General features: G+C 37.3%; 1 protein-coding gene across 4 annotated transcripts in view; it reads left to right on the forward strand.

Annotated features, from left to right (window-relative positions):
• LOC117306798 overlaps nucleotides 1–13,323 on the forward strand; it is a 28,545-nt gene that overhangs the window by 10,577 nt on the left and 4,645 nt on the right. For 2 of the 4 annotated variants that reach the window (XM_033791314.1, XM_033791316.1), the window contains 4 exons: nucleotides 2,442–2,659; nucleotides 9,030–9,227; nucleotides 10,013–10,102; nucleotides 12,903–13,225. In XM_033791314.1, coding sequence (XP_033647205.1) covers nucleotides 2,442–2,659; nucleotides 9,030–9,227; nucleotides 10,013–10,102; nucleotides 12,903–13,095 — 699 coding nt within the window. In that variant the 3' untranslated portion in view covers nucleotides 13,096–13,225. Of the gene's footprint in view, nucleotides 1–2,441; nucleotides 2,660–9,029; nucleotides 9,228–10,012; nucleotides 10,103–11,648; nucleotides 11,944–12,902; nucleotides 13,226–13,323 lie in introns of those variants that run through there. The other 2 variants (XM_033791315.1, XM_033791317.1) reach the window with 2 other exon arrangements.

Genomic DNA, 13,323 nt, shown 5'->3' on the forward strand with positions numbered 1-13,323 from the left:
CCCCCCCAACCAACCCGCTCTCATATCAAACATAAAATACAGACATGGTTATTTTCACCCCGTTCCAAGGTTAACTGGTGGCTTACTTTTTCATTTATTCATCGAATTTCACCAAAAGATTATAAGATAAAATTGTTGATAGATGGAAATTTGCATCGGGGATAAAGACTTGTTTGAGATGCACAGGGTCTCCAGACGGCTGGTATATATATGAACTGTAATGCACAGGAGAATGAATACGAGCTGAAGGTGCGTGGTAGGTTTTTATTTTATTTAGATTCGTTCAGACAGACAGCAAGACTGCCTCCGTCTGGTTCGTCGCCAGCTCGGTGCTAATATAAGTTCTGTCAAAATGGAATATATTGAAACGAAAAACACCCCCTTTCACCGTGTGTAACATACATGTATAATACATACATGTACATAATCATTGACACAAACCTACTATAGGAGTAATAATAATAATAATAATATTTATTCAGGCAAAACATTCACAAGTACATGTACACACATTAAAAATATATTAAAAACTTAAGATAAACAACAGTGGGATGCCCAGGAGAGCAACAGTTAAAAATGTTACTGTTGCCAAAAGGCTATTGTCTCCCAAATCCCAGAACAGCCAGGAAAATATTAAAGCAAGAAAGGGCAATAAAAAAAATTTAAAACAGCACAAAAGATCATACAAATCACTGAACAACTATAAAAAGCCTAACAAGCAGAAAAAGGTACACAGTAATACATGACGGAGATACTTTAAAAAGCGGGCCTTGACCTAAACAAAACTGGAGATAATGTTAATGTTTCCTTCCAAATGTTAGATTGTTTTCAACTAGGTTTCTCAAAGTGAACACTTGATAATTTGATTGAAGGTTTTTATTAAGTTAGTGAGAAGTTTAGTAGTAGTATTTGGATTTAGTTCATGAATCCGGAGTACAATGCACAATAGATGATTTCCAATTTTGCAACAGACAAAGTGTGACGACAAAGTGTGACGGACCAAATGTGATGTCAAAATCAGGCAGGTCTCAAAAATAATTAAATTGTATCAGAATTCAAAAACATCAGACTGAAATATCAATGTGACTGTTGTTTTTCAAAATCTATGTGATGGTTTATAGCTACATGTACATGTACTTTCATTTAATAGGCCCTAATTATGTATTATTTGAAAGGTTTTTTTAATAATACTTGTGGAGTATTATTAATGACAACATGGATTTATGATAAGCACAGTTACACCCTGTAAAGCCACAAAACTTATTCATACGTCATCACTCTTTAACTGGAACTCATGAGTAGAACTTGTTCAGTGTTAAAGATCAATTTCCCTGTTTAAAGCCACGTATCTGTGTCTGTATCTGTCAAGTACTGCAACAAACTCCTCACAGGATCTACATGGGGTATAAGTTGCAGGTGTGATGTGGCAAGTAGACAAAATTTAGCGGTGGCCTCCCCTTTTGAAAGTCTGGAACTCATGAGTAGAACTTGTTCAGTTTTAAAGATCAATTTCCCTGTTTAAAGCCACGTATCTGTGTCTGTATCTGTCAAGTACTGCAACAAACTCCTCACAGGATCTACATGGGGTATACGTTGCAGGTGTGATGTGGCAAGTAGACAAAATTTAGCGGTCACTTAGAAAGTCGTCATTTGGATTGACTAGCCTAATATAATCTTGAGTGAGTCTACTGATGCTGCTTCTCCTATGTATACTACTAATTATTCTCATCTGCCGGCCTGGCATTACACATAGCCCATGTGGCCATGGCCTCTGTTGCCCCTGGTCTTTAATGCCCCTTCAAAGGTTTCCCATACACTTAAAGATTTTCCGGTGAAAGTGCCATTTGCAAAATGAAAAGGCTTTTAACCTCTCAAAGATGCTATCCCAGGCCTGCGATTGCAGCCAGCTTTGGGAGTTGTACCAGGAAGTGCCTGGTATTGGCATGGAATGTTAACTTCTCCTACTGATGCATGTGGATTACTCTGTATATGTTAGAGTGGTTTAGATGCACGTACATCCGTGAATGTGAATCGTGAGAAAGTTGTGTTGATTTATAGGTCCTAAGAGCTGGTCCTAAGGGTGTTTTCCCTTGGGGCCCGGGAGTAGCAATTATACAGGTTATACAGAACTTTGTGAGAAACGGCTCCCTCTGAAGTAACGTGTGGTTTTCTCACTCAAATATTATTCAAAGACTTCGGGCCTGAATCTTTTTATTAGGCATCTGCAAGCACAAAAATTTTTGCAACAAGGCTGTTTTATCTTTCATTATTCTCTTGCAACTTAGATTACCAATTTGAGTCAAAATTTTCCCAGATTTGTTATTTTATGCGATCGTTGGCATACATGTACACCAAGTGAGAAGACTGGTCCTTGACGATTACCAAAGGTGTCCAGTGCCTTTAAATAAACTCCAACATTTATTTTTTCCTCTAACCTCCAGGTGCTCTCCAATGCAAAATTCAGCAGCGACCCGCATGGAGTCTCCCAAGGATTATGGGATAGATCACATGATCATCTTGACGTAGAGTCATGCGATCATCTTGCAGACAATGCTGCAGTGGTGCGGGCAGCCATTTTGGGTGTCCCACAATTCCATAACCTGAAGGAGGTCGCCAACAATGCAACCAGGATTTGCAGGGCAACGCACTTTGACCCAAGGTGAGTCTGTGCCTGTGGTTACAACAGATTGATCTGGGCCCAATGTCATAGAGCTACTAAGCACAAAATTTGCTTAGCATGAAATTTCTTCCTTGATAGAAAGCAGGATTACCAACCAAATTTCCATGTGATTTTCAGGATAAGCAAACAACAGCTGAATACCAGTAACAAGCAATATGCAACAAATGGAAGTTTGGTTGTTAATCCTGTTTTTATCAAGGAAGAAATGTCATGCTTAGCAAATTGTTGTGCTAAGCAGCTCTATGAAATTGGGCCTTGGTGTTTGAAGCTTTGTATGGTGTGAAAAATTAATAAGAAATTACTATAAATACTAAAAAGTAAAACTTCCGGGTACAACCATGTGTAAGATCTCTTTTGAGGGAGCGTTGGCTCTGAAAACAGTCGGTGTGGTCCTTGTGATTCTCCTGAAGACGAGCAGGGTATACTGTTGACCACACCTGCTCAATGTTTCAATCAGTATGCTGTGATCATCTGCAGGAGAATGCTGTACTCTGCTGCTGCATGATCTGAATCTCAATCTGAATTATTATTCAGCAAAGCGTCTCAATGGAAACATCACACCAACTTTTTGTGAGAAGTTTCAGATGATGGGAAGAAACCCCCCCCCCCTAAGGGAAAACCCACTAAGCTAGGTAGGGACTGAAAAACCTAATCAACATTCAAGGGACTGGTCTGGGCTGAAACCTGTGGTCCATAGAGTTGAAAGGCAGGGGGAAAAAAAACACTGAGCCAACCTGTCTGCCCTAATGATAATAATAATAATAGTAAACGTTTCTATGGCGCTCTACAATTAACACAGCGCCTCACAAGAAAAACAAAAACAAGTACTTATAGAATTGATGTTAAATTTGCATTGGGGATAAAAAATATTTATTTTGGTTTTTACCCATACACCAATGTGTGCTAGCACTGTATACTTAGTACTTCCCCGAGTCCTGTGACAAAAATATCACAGGCATAATACTCGGGTGGGATTCGACCCTTGCAATTCTGGAGCAGGGTCTTACCAACTAGCCTACCGAGATTGCCTGGTAGCTAGAGGCTTATAAGTACTGACAATGAAGTTAACTAGCGGGTAGGCTTACCACACTTATCGAAATGTTGAGTTGTCAAACACACCACTTCTTCTCAAAAACTCATAAAGAGAGATTATTGTACATGGTGTCTCGGCAAACCTCAATTGACTGTATTCGGTCCCACCATGCAAAGTTTCAATCAAAATGTTGAGTTGTTAAAGGCAGTGGACACTATTGGTAATTGTCAAAGACTAGCCTTCACAGTTGGTGTATCTCAACATATGCATAAAATAACAAACATGTGAAAATTTGAGCTCAATCGGTCAGAGTTGCGAGATAATAATGAAAGAAAAATAACCCTTGTCACACGAAGTTGTGTGCGTTTAGATGGTTGATTTTGAGACCTCAAGTTCTAAATCTGAGGTCTCAAAATCAAATTCGTGGAAAATTACTTCCTTCTCGAAAACTATGGCACTTCAGAGGGAGCCGTTTCTCACACTGTTTTATACCATCAACCTCTCCCCATTACTCGTCACCAAGTAAGGTTTTATGCTAATGATTATTTTGAGTAATTACCAATAGTGTCCACTGCCTTTAAACCACTCTTCTCAAAACCACCACGACTTATAAAGAGAGACTATGTTCATTGTGTCTCTGCAAACCTCACTTGATCATTAAGTTCTGAGCATTCACTCATGTCAGGGAAGAAAGGGTACATGCAGCCGTTTTCACGAAACACTAGGATTAATCCTATCTCGAGTTAGGATGAGTAACCCAACTTAACTTAGGATGGGTTCAATTCGTCCTACATGTACGCCTTCGGACACGGAACTTAACTCGTCCGTAGTCCTAAGATTAATCCTAAGTAAGGAAAGGTTTGGTGAAATCAACGGTAGGTTATCTGCTGCCACCTAGTGAGACAAAAAAGTCACACATTTCTATATCTTCTTTGTTGTTCATCCACTTGTAAATTGATGTTTACATGTTATTTGCAGAATATCCTGCTTAGCGACCAGTACATAACTTTGTGTCTAACTCAACCTAAATTTCACTTAACTCAGGTAGATATATGCATTGTGTAATAATATATTAAAGCCAGTGGACACTTTCGGTAAACATTGTTGTCCAAGGCCCACACTTCGAGTATCACAGCTTATATATAAAATAACAAACCTGTGAAAATTTAGGCTCAATCGGTCATCGGAGTCGGGAGAAAATAACTGGAAAACCCACCCTTGTTTCTGCACATTTCGCCGTGTCATGACATGTGTTTACTATAAATCCGTAATTCTCAATATCGAGAATTGATAATTGTTTTAATGTTTTATCAAAAAGTAAAGCATTTCATGGAATAATATTTCAAGCGAAGTATTTTTCCATTACCTTCTGTAAACCCTGTAAGTTATTTGTAAGTCTGTAAACTTTTTTTTCTTTTTTTCTGTTCCAAAAGTGCATAATGGCTTAAAGTCCAGTGCTACACATTACAGTTCTGAAGTCTTATACAGTGCATGTACTAATAAGATAATCAAGGAACTTGAACAAAGAGGATCATTTTTAAGAAAGATTTTTGACAATTTTGTTTTGAGTTTAATGAGACTGATATACGTAGCACCTTATTAAGGATATACAAGGTGATAAGGCACCCTGAGCAGCCACTGTAGTCTAGACCAGATTTAAATAAAAAAAAAAAATTGGAGCGGCATTTTTAAGTTAAATTTGGTAACGCACCTCTTGCTGTTAAAGGGAAGGTACACGTTTGGTAGTTACTCAAAACATATAATAACTTAAAAACTGACTTGGTAACGAGCATTGGAGAGCTGTTTGTAGTATAAAACATTGTGGGAAATGACTCCCTCTGAAGTAACTTAGTTTTTGAGAAAGAGGTAATTTCTCACTAAAATAATAAAAGGCTTCTAGCTAGAAGTCTTTTCTTCTTATCTGAAAGCACACAAATTCGTCTATCAAGGGTGTTCTTTGTCATCATTTCCTCGCAAATTCGATGACCAATTGAGCCCAAATTTTCACAGGTTTGTTAGTTTATGGTTATGATGGGATACACCAAGTGAGAACACTGGTCTTTGACAATTACCAAACGTGTACCTTCCCTTTAAGTGTAAGATAAATGCATGGTGTGAATGTATGAATTACACTCAAAACTCTGAACCGGATACCTGACTAACAGGATACCTGTCTTGTATGGAATCCTGACAACACCTATATAGAACTACTGCAGAACCTGACGTTTTCTGCATGAAGTACTGTCATTACTAGTTTTTTCTGTGTTGTTTTAAATAAGATTTTACAGGGACAATGACTTAAAATTAGCCTTGGTATCCATCATTTTTGGAATCAGCACCCCCAAATACGATACCAACTTTTACTAAAAAATGCCGCTCACCTCCTTTATAAAACTAGAGCCCTTTTTGCAATCTCGTCTAGACTAACTGCCAGAAACACTAGGGCAAACCCCAAGTGTACACGGTTATTTTGTGTGCACTACATGAGACCTACTGCTTGAGGATGATGCTTTAAGAATGTCAAGGCAGGGATATGATATGATATGTTATTTTTAACCCCTTCCGTTTACCCTAATGTTTTCTTTGCACGATCAACAAGTCTTTCAAATTCTAATGTACATTAATGTATGTACACAAACATGTGTATTGTAATATACATTGTTTTAATCGAACCATCAAAACTTAATCCGTCTGAGCTGCTATTAATAATTGCAGTCGTCCATAAATGCGTAATCCTTCACTGATAGCATCTTATACCTGACTGTTTTGTTCATTTCTTTGCCGCTCTCATCATAACTGATGAGGCAACCTTTTTTAAAGGTACACGTTGCCTTGGATCGGTCGAGTTGGTCTTTGAAAAGCGTTTGCAACCATTTGTTATAAAATGCATATGATTAGAGAGATATTTTCAAAGTAGAATATAATGATCCACACAGTATCACTCGAAATTGCGCGGTTTTCCTTTTACCTCGCCGACTAACACTGTCGGCCATAAATGGCCGACTGTGTTAGTTTGCAAAGTAAAAGGAAAACCTCGCAATTTCGAGGCTTATTTGTGTTGATCATTGTATTCTACTTTTAAAACATCTTTCTAACCATAAATAACAAACGGTTACAAACGCTTTTCAAAGACCAACTCGACCGATCCAAGGCAACGTGTTCCTTTAACTGGAAATTTCTACACAATCCATAATGTAAATTTGTGACAAGACCATAGGAAGGCAATCAGTGTGGTTTATTATCATTTAAATGGTTTTTCCTAAATGTTACAGACAGACGAGGATGGGAGAAGAATAATATGGTGCAATATTTGTCCATTTGAATACAGATAGCTTGTTGACTTATCCAGCTTCAGATTTGTACTTGTCGTCCAACTTTTGCCCTCTGCACAATTATAAATGCATGGAAATTATTCATTGCTCTGAGGCTCACTTATGGCCGTCCGGTATATGAAGCTTCAGAATTACAAATTGAGAAGATATGATTTTGAAAAGCTGTCTTATTAAGTTATGAAAAGGGCTCTCTGTCATGTCTGTAGCATTCAAGGCACTGGACATGTTTGGTAATTGTCAAAGACCAGGGCCCAATTTCATGGCTCTGCTTACCATAAGCACAGAATCTGCGCTTACGGAAGCAGAGAATTCGATGCTCACGGCAAGCATATTTCAGGGGTTAGCGGCGAATTTGGGCTTCTGTGCGTGCGTACTTCACGTTACTAGGCATTCTACGCTTACAACGCTAGCGCAGAAATTCGGCGCTTGCACGTAAGTGGGGAATCGCGATCGTAAGCGCAGAATTCGGCGGTAAGCAGAGCCATGAAATTGGGCCCAGTATTCTCACTTGGTGTATCCAAACATGTATGCATAAAATAACAAACCTGGGAAAATTTGGGCTCAATTGGTCATCGAAGTTGCAAGAGAATAATGAAAGAAACACACCCTTGTTGCACACTTTGTGTGCTTTCAGCAGATCCATAAATAAAGGTTTATTATTTGAGTGAGAAATTACCTCTTTCTGAAAAACTATGTTACTTCAGAGGGAGCTGTTTCTCACAATGTTTTATACTATCAACAGCTCTCCATGCTCATTACCAAGTAAGTTTTTATGCTAACAATTATTTTGAGTAATTACCAATAGTATCCACTGCCTTTAACAGGATTGCATGCTGTTATTTGGGTTGTTTGTTGCGTGCGTAGTCAAATGTAGTTTTCCTGCAGTCTCAACAGTGGTTTTGTCAAACTTAATCTTATTATTTACCGGTCATAATTATTATTTCTTAAATTGAAATATCATTCAGTCTATCTAACCATTGTAGAGTGACATTGTGCATACTAATTTTACCAGCGCTATGATACACCTGTGTAAGCCGGGCAACTAATTGTGTATTAACCTTTGGTTTGAGTTTGCAGTTAAAAACTTATTGTCAGAAGATGAACCGTGGAGAAAAACTGCTTATAAAATTGCATGCACCCACCTTGAATAAATACATCATATTGAACATTTCCTGCTACAAGTTTTGTTTTCGTTTATTTGTGAAAGCATACTCAAATGGTTTTTGGAGGTTTTCTTTTCATCATTTTAAAAAGGATGCGAGAAATTTATGCATTGAAACAAAATCATAGTTCTGTAGAAGTTTTTTTCTTTGCTTTTTGTAATTAAAATCATGGTCGTTTTGTTGTTGTTTGTATTCTTCATTTTGTGCCAATAAATTGATGCGCTCAAACAGGGTTATTTATCATTCTTCCTAACGGCACTGACACATTTGTTAATTTGTTAAAGACCAGTATCCTCACATGCTGAATTCAAACATGCATATAATAACCAATACGGGAAAATTGTGGCTCACTTGGTCTTCGAAACAAGAAAATAATGAAAGAAAAACAACCTTACTGCACAAATGTGTGTGCTTCAGATGCTTGAGAAAGGCTTCGGGCATGAAGTCTTTCTCGGATTCAGATATTTAAGTGAGAAATAACTTCTTTTTCAAAAACTATTTTACTTCAGAGGGAGTCGTTTCTCCTAATGTTCTATACTATCAACAGCTCTCCGTTGAGTTACCAAGTATGGTTTTATACTAAAATATTGTGTAAAGTGCCTTTAACTATCAACACATTTTAAAATCAACCAGTATTGCCAGTAAAATATTGTTGTTTGTAGGCCTTATCCGCTCCCATGTAAGGAAACTCCTTGTGAACATGATAACACAAAAACTGCAATAAGAGCAAATAAAATAAAACAACATTTGTTGAGTTCTATATATGTAGCTCCATAGAAAAATAAATTCCATTCTTTATTTCTCTGTATCTTACTAACAAGGTGTCAAGCAAGCTGTGTAGTCCTCTCCGTCCTGATCGCCTTGCTTCTCCAAAATAACCAAAGCCTGTGTACATCTGCCGCGGCGCCATTTCTCCAGTCCATTGTTTCCATGGCAACCGAAGCGGGGAGGATGTTCCTGAAAGAGCCCGAGCATCTACAAGACTTTGACGACTTCTGCAACTTGAATGACTTTAAAAGGTGATACAACTCAAAAAGCATTTCACCGTTTTATAAAAAAAGAAAATATGTCATATATTGTAAACCACTTGGGAAACTGACTGGGTAAATTCTAAATGATTTGTGGTTGAACAAAGATATTGAAAAAAATAGGGAAACTGCCAACATAGGGCTAGAAAGCTCAGTAACTGAGCCAGTTCAGCACTGGCACGTTAACTTGTAAATTTGTCTTTGTTCAAATGTGAAAAATTAGTTAATTTTAACTCAGTAACATGTTAACTTTGCATTAAAATAGTGTTACCGCAAACTCTTCTATATCTTATCTCCACCATGCAAAGTTTCAAATTCTACTTAAAATATTCATCGTTTTAACAACAACAAGTTGTTGATACCCATACTCTATACCACTATGGGACAACCCCAACATACATGTAGGCAAGTCTTCAATTGTTTCTCCAAAGTTAACCGCTCTTATTCCAAAGTAAAAGTTTCTGCAATGACAACATTAACTGATTATATCAGTTTAATGACAACTTCAGTAATGTTTGTAGACATGTAAACCAAATTGATGAACTAAGTTGCAAAACCATGACAAGCCCAATGATTCATATAATAGCAACGCTTAAGGAACGATTCATGTCACAACTTAATTCTGTTTTTAAATGGAACAAATGCAATCTCAAATCTTATTTATTCTAGTGTGTTATAATTGCTTTTGTTGTTTTTTTGTTTTTTTTGTGAAGCTCAATTTTTAAATTGCGCTATATAAGAGCTGTATTATTAAAATTAAATTAATTAACTTCCAGTTGGTCTAAGCTACACCCCAACAAGTTTAGCTACACCTTCAAACCATTATCAGCTGCAATGATTGCCCTTCAATCTGGACTCTCCTTCAGGTGGGTACATATAATAGTAACTTGTTGTCAATGCACTTTACATGAGTGCCCTGCTGTCCATTTCACCAAACTCTTCCTAACTTAGGATTAATCTTAGGACTTGGGACTAGTTAAGTTCTGTATTCATAGACGATAGGACGCATTGAACCCATCCTAAGTTAAGACAATTTACTCGTCCTATCTTAAGATGGGATTAATCCTACCGTTTCGTGAAATCATCTGCAGGTCATTGGGAAAATAATATGCCTTTAAAGCCATTGGACCCTTTCGGTTCAGAAAAAAACCAAAAAGTTCACAGATTTACAAATAACTTACAGGGTTTACAGAAGGTAGTGGTGAAAGACTTCTCTTGAAATATTATTCCATGAAATGCTTTACTTTTTGAGAAAACAGCAAAACGATATCAATTCTCGTTAACGAGAATTACGGATTTATTTTAAACACATGTCATGACACGGCGAAACGCGCGGAAACAATGGTGGGTTTTCCCGTTATTTTCTCCCGACTTCGATGACCGATTGAGCCTAAATTTTCACAGGTTTGTTATTTTATATAGAAGTTGTGGTACACGAAGTGTGGGCCTTGGACAATACTGTTTACCGAAAGGGTCCAATGGTTTTAATCTTTAATCAAGTTGAGTGTGGGTGTTTGATTCCCCATTATGTCATTCAAATTGTGTAGGGTTGTTTTGTACCCAGGGAGTTTAGTGAGTTTCTAGGAAGGGGTCAAGTATGCTCATTAACCAAGGATTATTGTTTTTTTTTTTTTTTTTAACAGACTCCACAGTAATATGCGCTTTATAAGTACCGCACATTATTATTAATGATTTAATGAATAACTAATCATATCATGTCACCCCCCGAAAAAGGAGAGTGATAAATTACAGATGTATCAGCGATTTTTAATGGATAAATTAATAATAAATCCATGTTGGGTTGACGGTAGAGGGAGAGAGAGTTGTTTTGAAACAACTCAGAGAAAAGGAAGTGACTTTGTGAAAAGGTCGTTCTCTTTCTTTTTAATGTTGTTCATTGCATTTTTTAAATTTTGGTTGGTGATTTTTTCCGTGCCTTTTTGTGATCCTGGTTGGGGAATCTCATACCAGAGCCTTGCATGTTGGGGTTTCCCTTGTTTGGGTTTTCCTCACACATCTGAAACCGCCATTTTCCACCATAAAGGGTGGACAAGTTAACCAAGATGCCACTAACTTGCATTGAATGTTAAGTGTATTTTAATTGTTAATATCATATTGCTGAACTCAATTTTTATATGTACTGCAATAATTCTATAATTATTTTTCTGGAACATTTGAACCTATCCAGAATTGTGTATTCTTTGTATTCATATCTATACTTGTATTGCTTTATTTTGTATTCATGTCATTCTTATATTTTATTTCTTATTTTTGATGTAGCCATGTCTATACCTGTATTGCTGTATTTTGTATTCATGTCTTTCTTATATTTTATTTCTTATTTTGATGTAGCCAGTGGCATCAAAGATAAACAATTTTGAGTCACACTTTTTTTTGTCTTCCTTTTTTCAGCCTTTGAGAAAGACTCTTCTAGTGTCAAAACTTCAGGCCATTCACTATTTTTTGTATTTATACCATAGGTCCTTTTGGTTGGTTAACACTTTGCAGCAGCTATTTCTATTTTCTCTATTTTATGGAGTTAACATTTTTAATTCCAGGCATTTGCCACTGCATTATTGTCCTTAATGTATTGTTTGTTTATCCTATATTTTGAAGTGCTTTTTTGGTGTATCAAACAATTCGTAAATACCTCAGACAATTTCGCTATTCCTATTGGTGGAGAGCCCGTCACGTGGGTGTGTATAAACCTTTGTTTATGACCAGTAAAAAGTGTTGAAACATGGGCGTGACACGCGAGCTTACACCTGTTCTTATAAGACAGTTTCTTCATTCATATTGGTCAAAAACAATGGCTGAAACAGTTGTGCCACACCACTCGATACGCATGACGCGCACAGCATTGCCTTATAACGAGTTGTTTACCCGAGGGCGGCTGAGGCTTTACCATTTTATAGCTGGAGGGGTGTTGTGTTGAAAGAAATCATTGAAAAACTATAATTTTTGCATTTATTTTACTTTTTGACTAAAAAGTGTTGATGTTTTTTGACCAAAAAGGTATTTGTGAATGGGAATCAAAGTGTGTTGAATCGGTTTTCAACTAGTGGTTTAAACCCGCCGAGGCCTGGTTCTTTATAATTTACCTCGACTTTGTCTCGGTAAAAATTATCAAGAACCAGGCCTCGTTGGGATTAAACCACTAGTTGAAAACCTCTTCACCACACATTGATTCCCTAAATAATAGTTGCACATCCATGCAACACTGAGGGAGAAGTAAAACATGTGGTTCTTAGGGAAAACCTGTGGGGGTTTATCGCTGTGCCTCATAGCTCAGTTGGTAGGGCGTCTGCCCGGAGTGTCAGGGGTCTTGGGTTCACATCCCAATGAGGACCATTTGATTTTCCTCTCATCCTGAGTTTGGTTATTTCACTTCTAGGTTAATTAGGCACCAATACAATTACTGTGTTTGTCAAACTATTAATAGAATAACAATAAACAGGTATCGCAGGCATAATAGTTGAAAGTTATAGTAAATTTTACGTCACTTGATAGTTTCATTACCAAAATGATATAATAATGTTATAATAATATTTGAAAGTATGTTAAAATACTATAACATTAATATTACATTTTTTAATAAATACAGTCTTCAAAGCTATACAATCCTATTAATTTGCCCTTCTTTTTTCTTCTCCTTTTTTACCAAAGAGAGTCAATAACGAAGCTAGTGATGTTTGGAAGGGATAGTCCAAGTAATGCGAGTGTAGCCGGAGCCGTATTGGGCTGCCGTTGTGGCTATAAGAAGCTACCCAAAGACTGGGTGGTGAACCTCAGACCGAAGCAGACTCAGTGGTTAGACGTCAAGATCAATGCACTACTGGATATGATGGCCATACCATAAATCAACACCTCCATTCAATTCCATCAGGCTTGTTAGCTGATATCTATTAGGGGCTGATTTCATCATCTCTGAAAGGGCAAGGCCATTTTGAGTTTGCAAAGGGCACTTGTATTGGAAAATCATAAAGTCTATGGGAGACTTTTAAAAGGGCACTAGCGCCAAGACCAGGGGCCAATTTCATAGAGCTGCTTAAGAAAACAAATTGGTTAAGCACGAAAGTAGCTCGCT

The sequence above is a fragment of the Asterias rubens genome, chromosome 2 (assembly GCF_902459465.1).
Source record: "Asterias rubens chromosome 2, eAstRub1.3, whole genome shotgun sequence".
NCBI lineage: Eukaryota > Metazoa > Echinodermata > Asteroidea > Forcipulatida > Asteriidae > Asterias > Asterias rubens.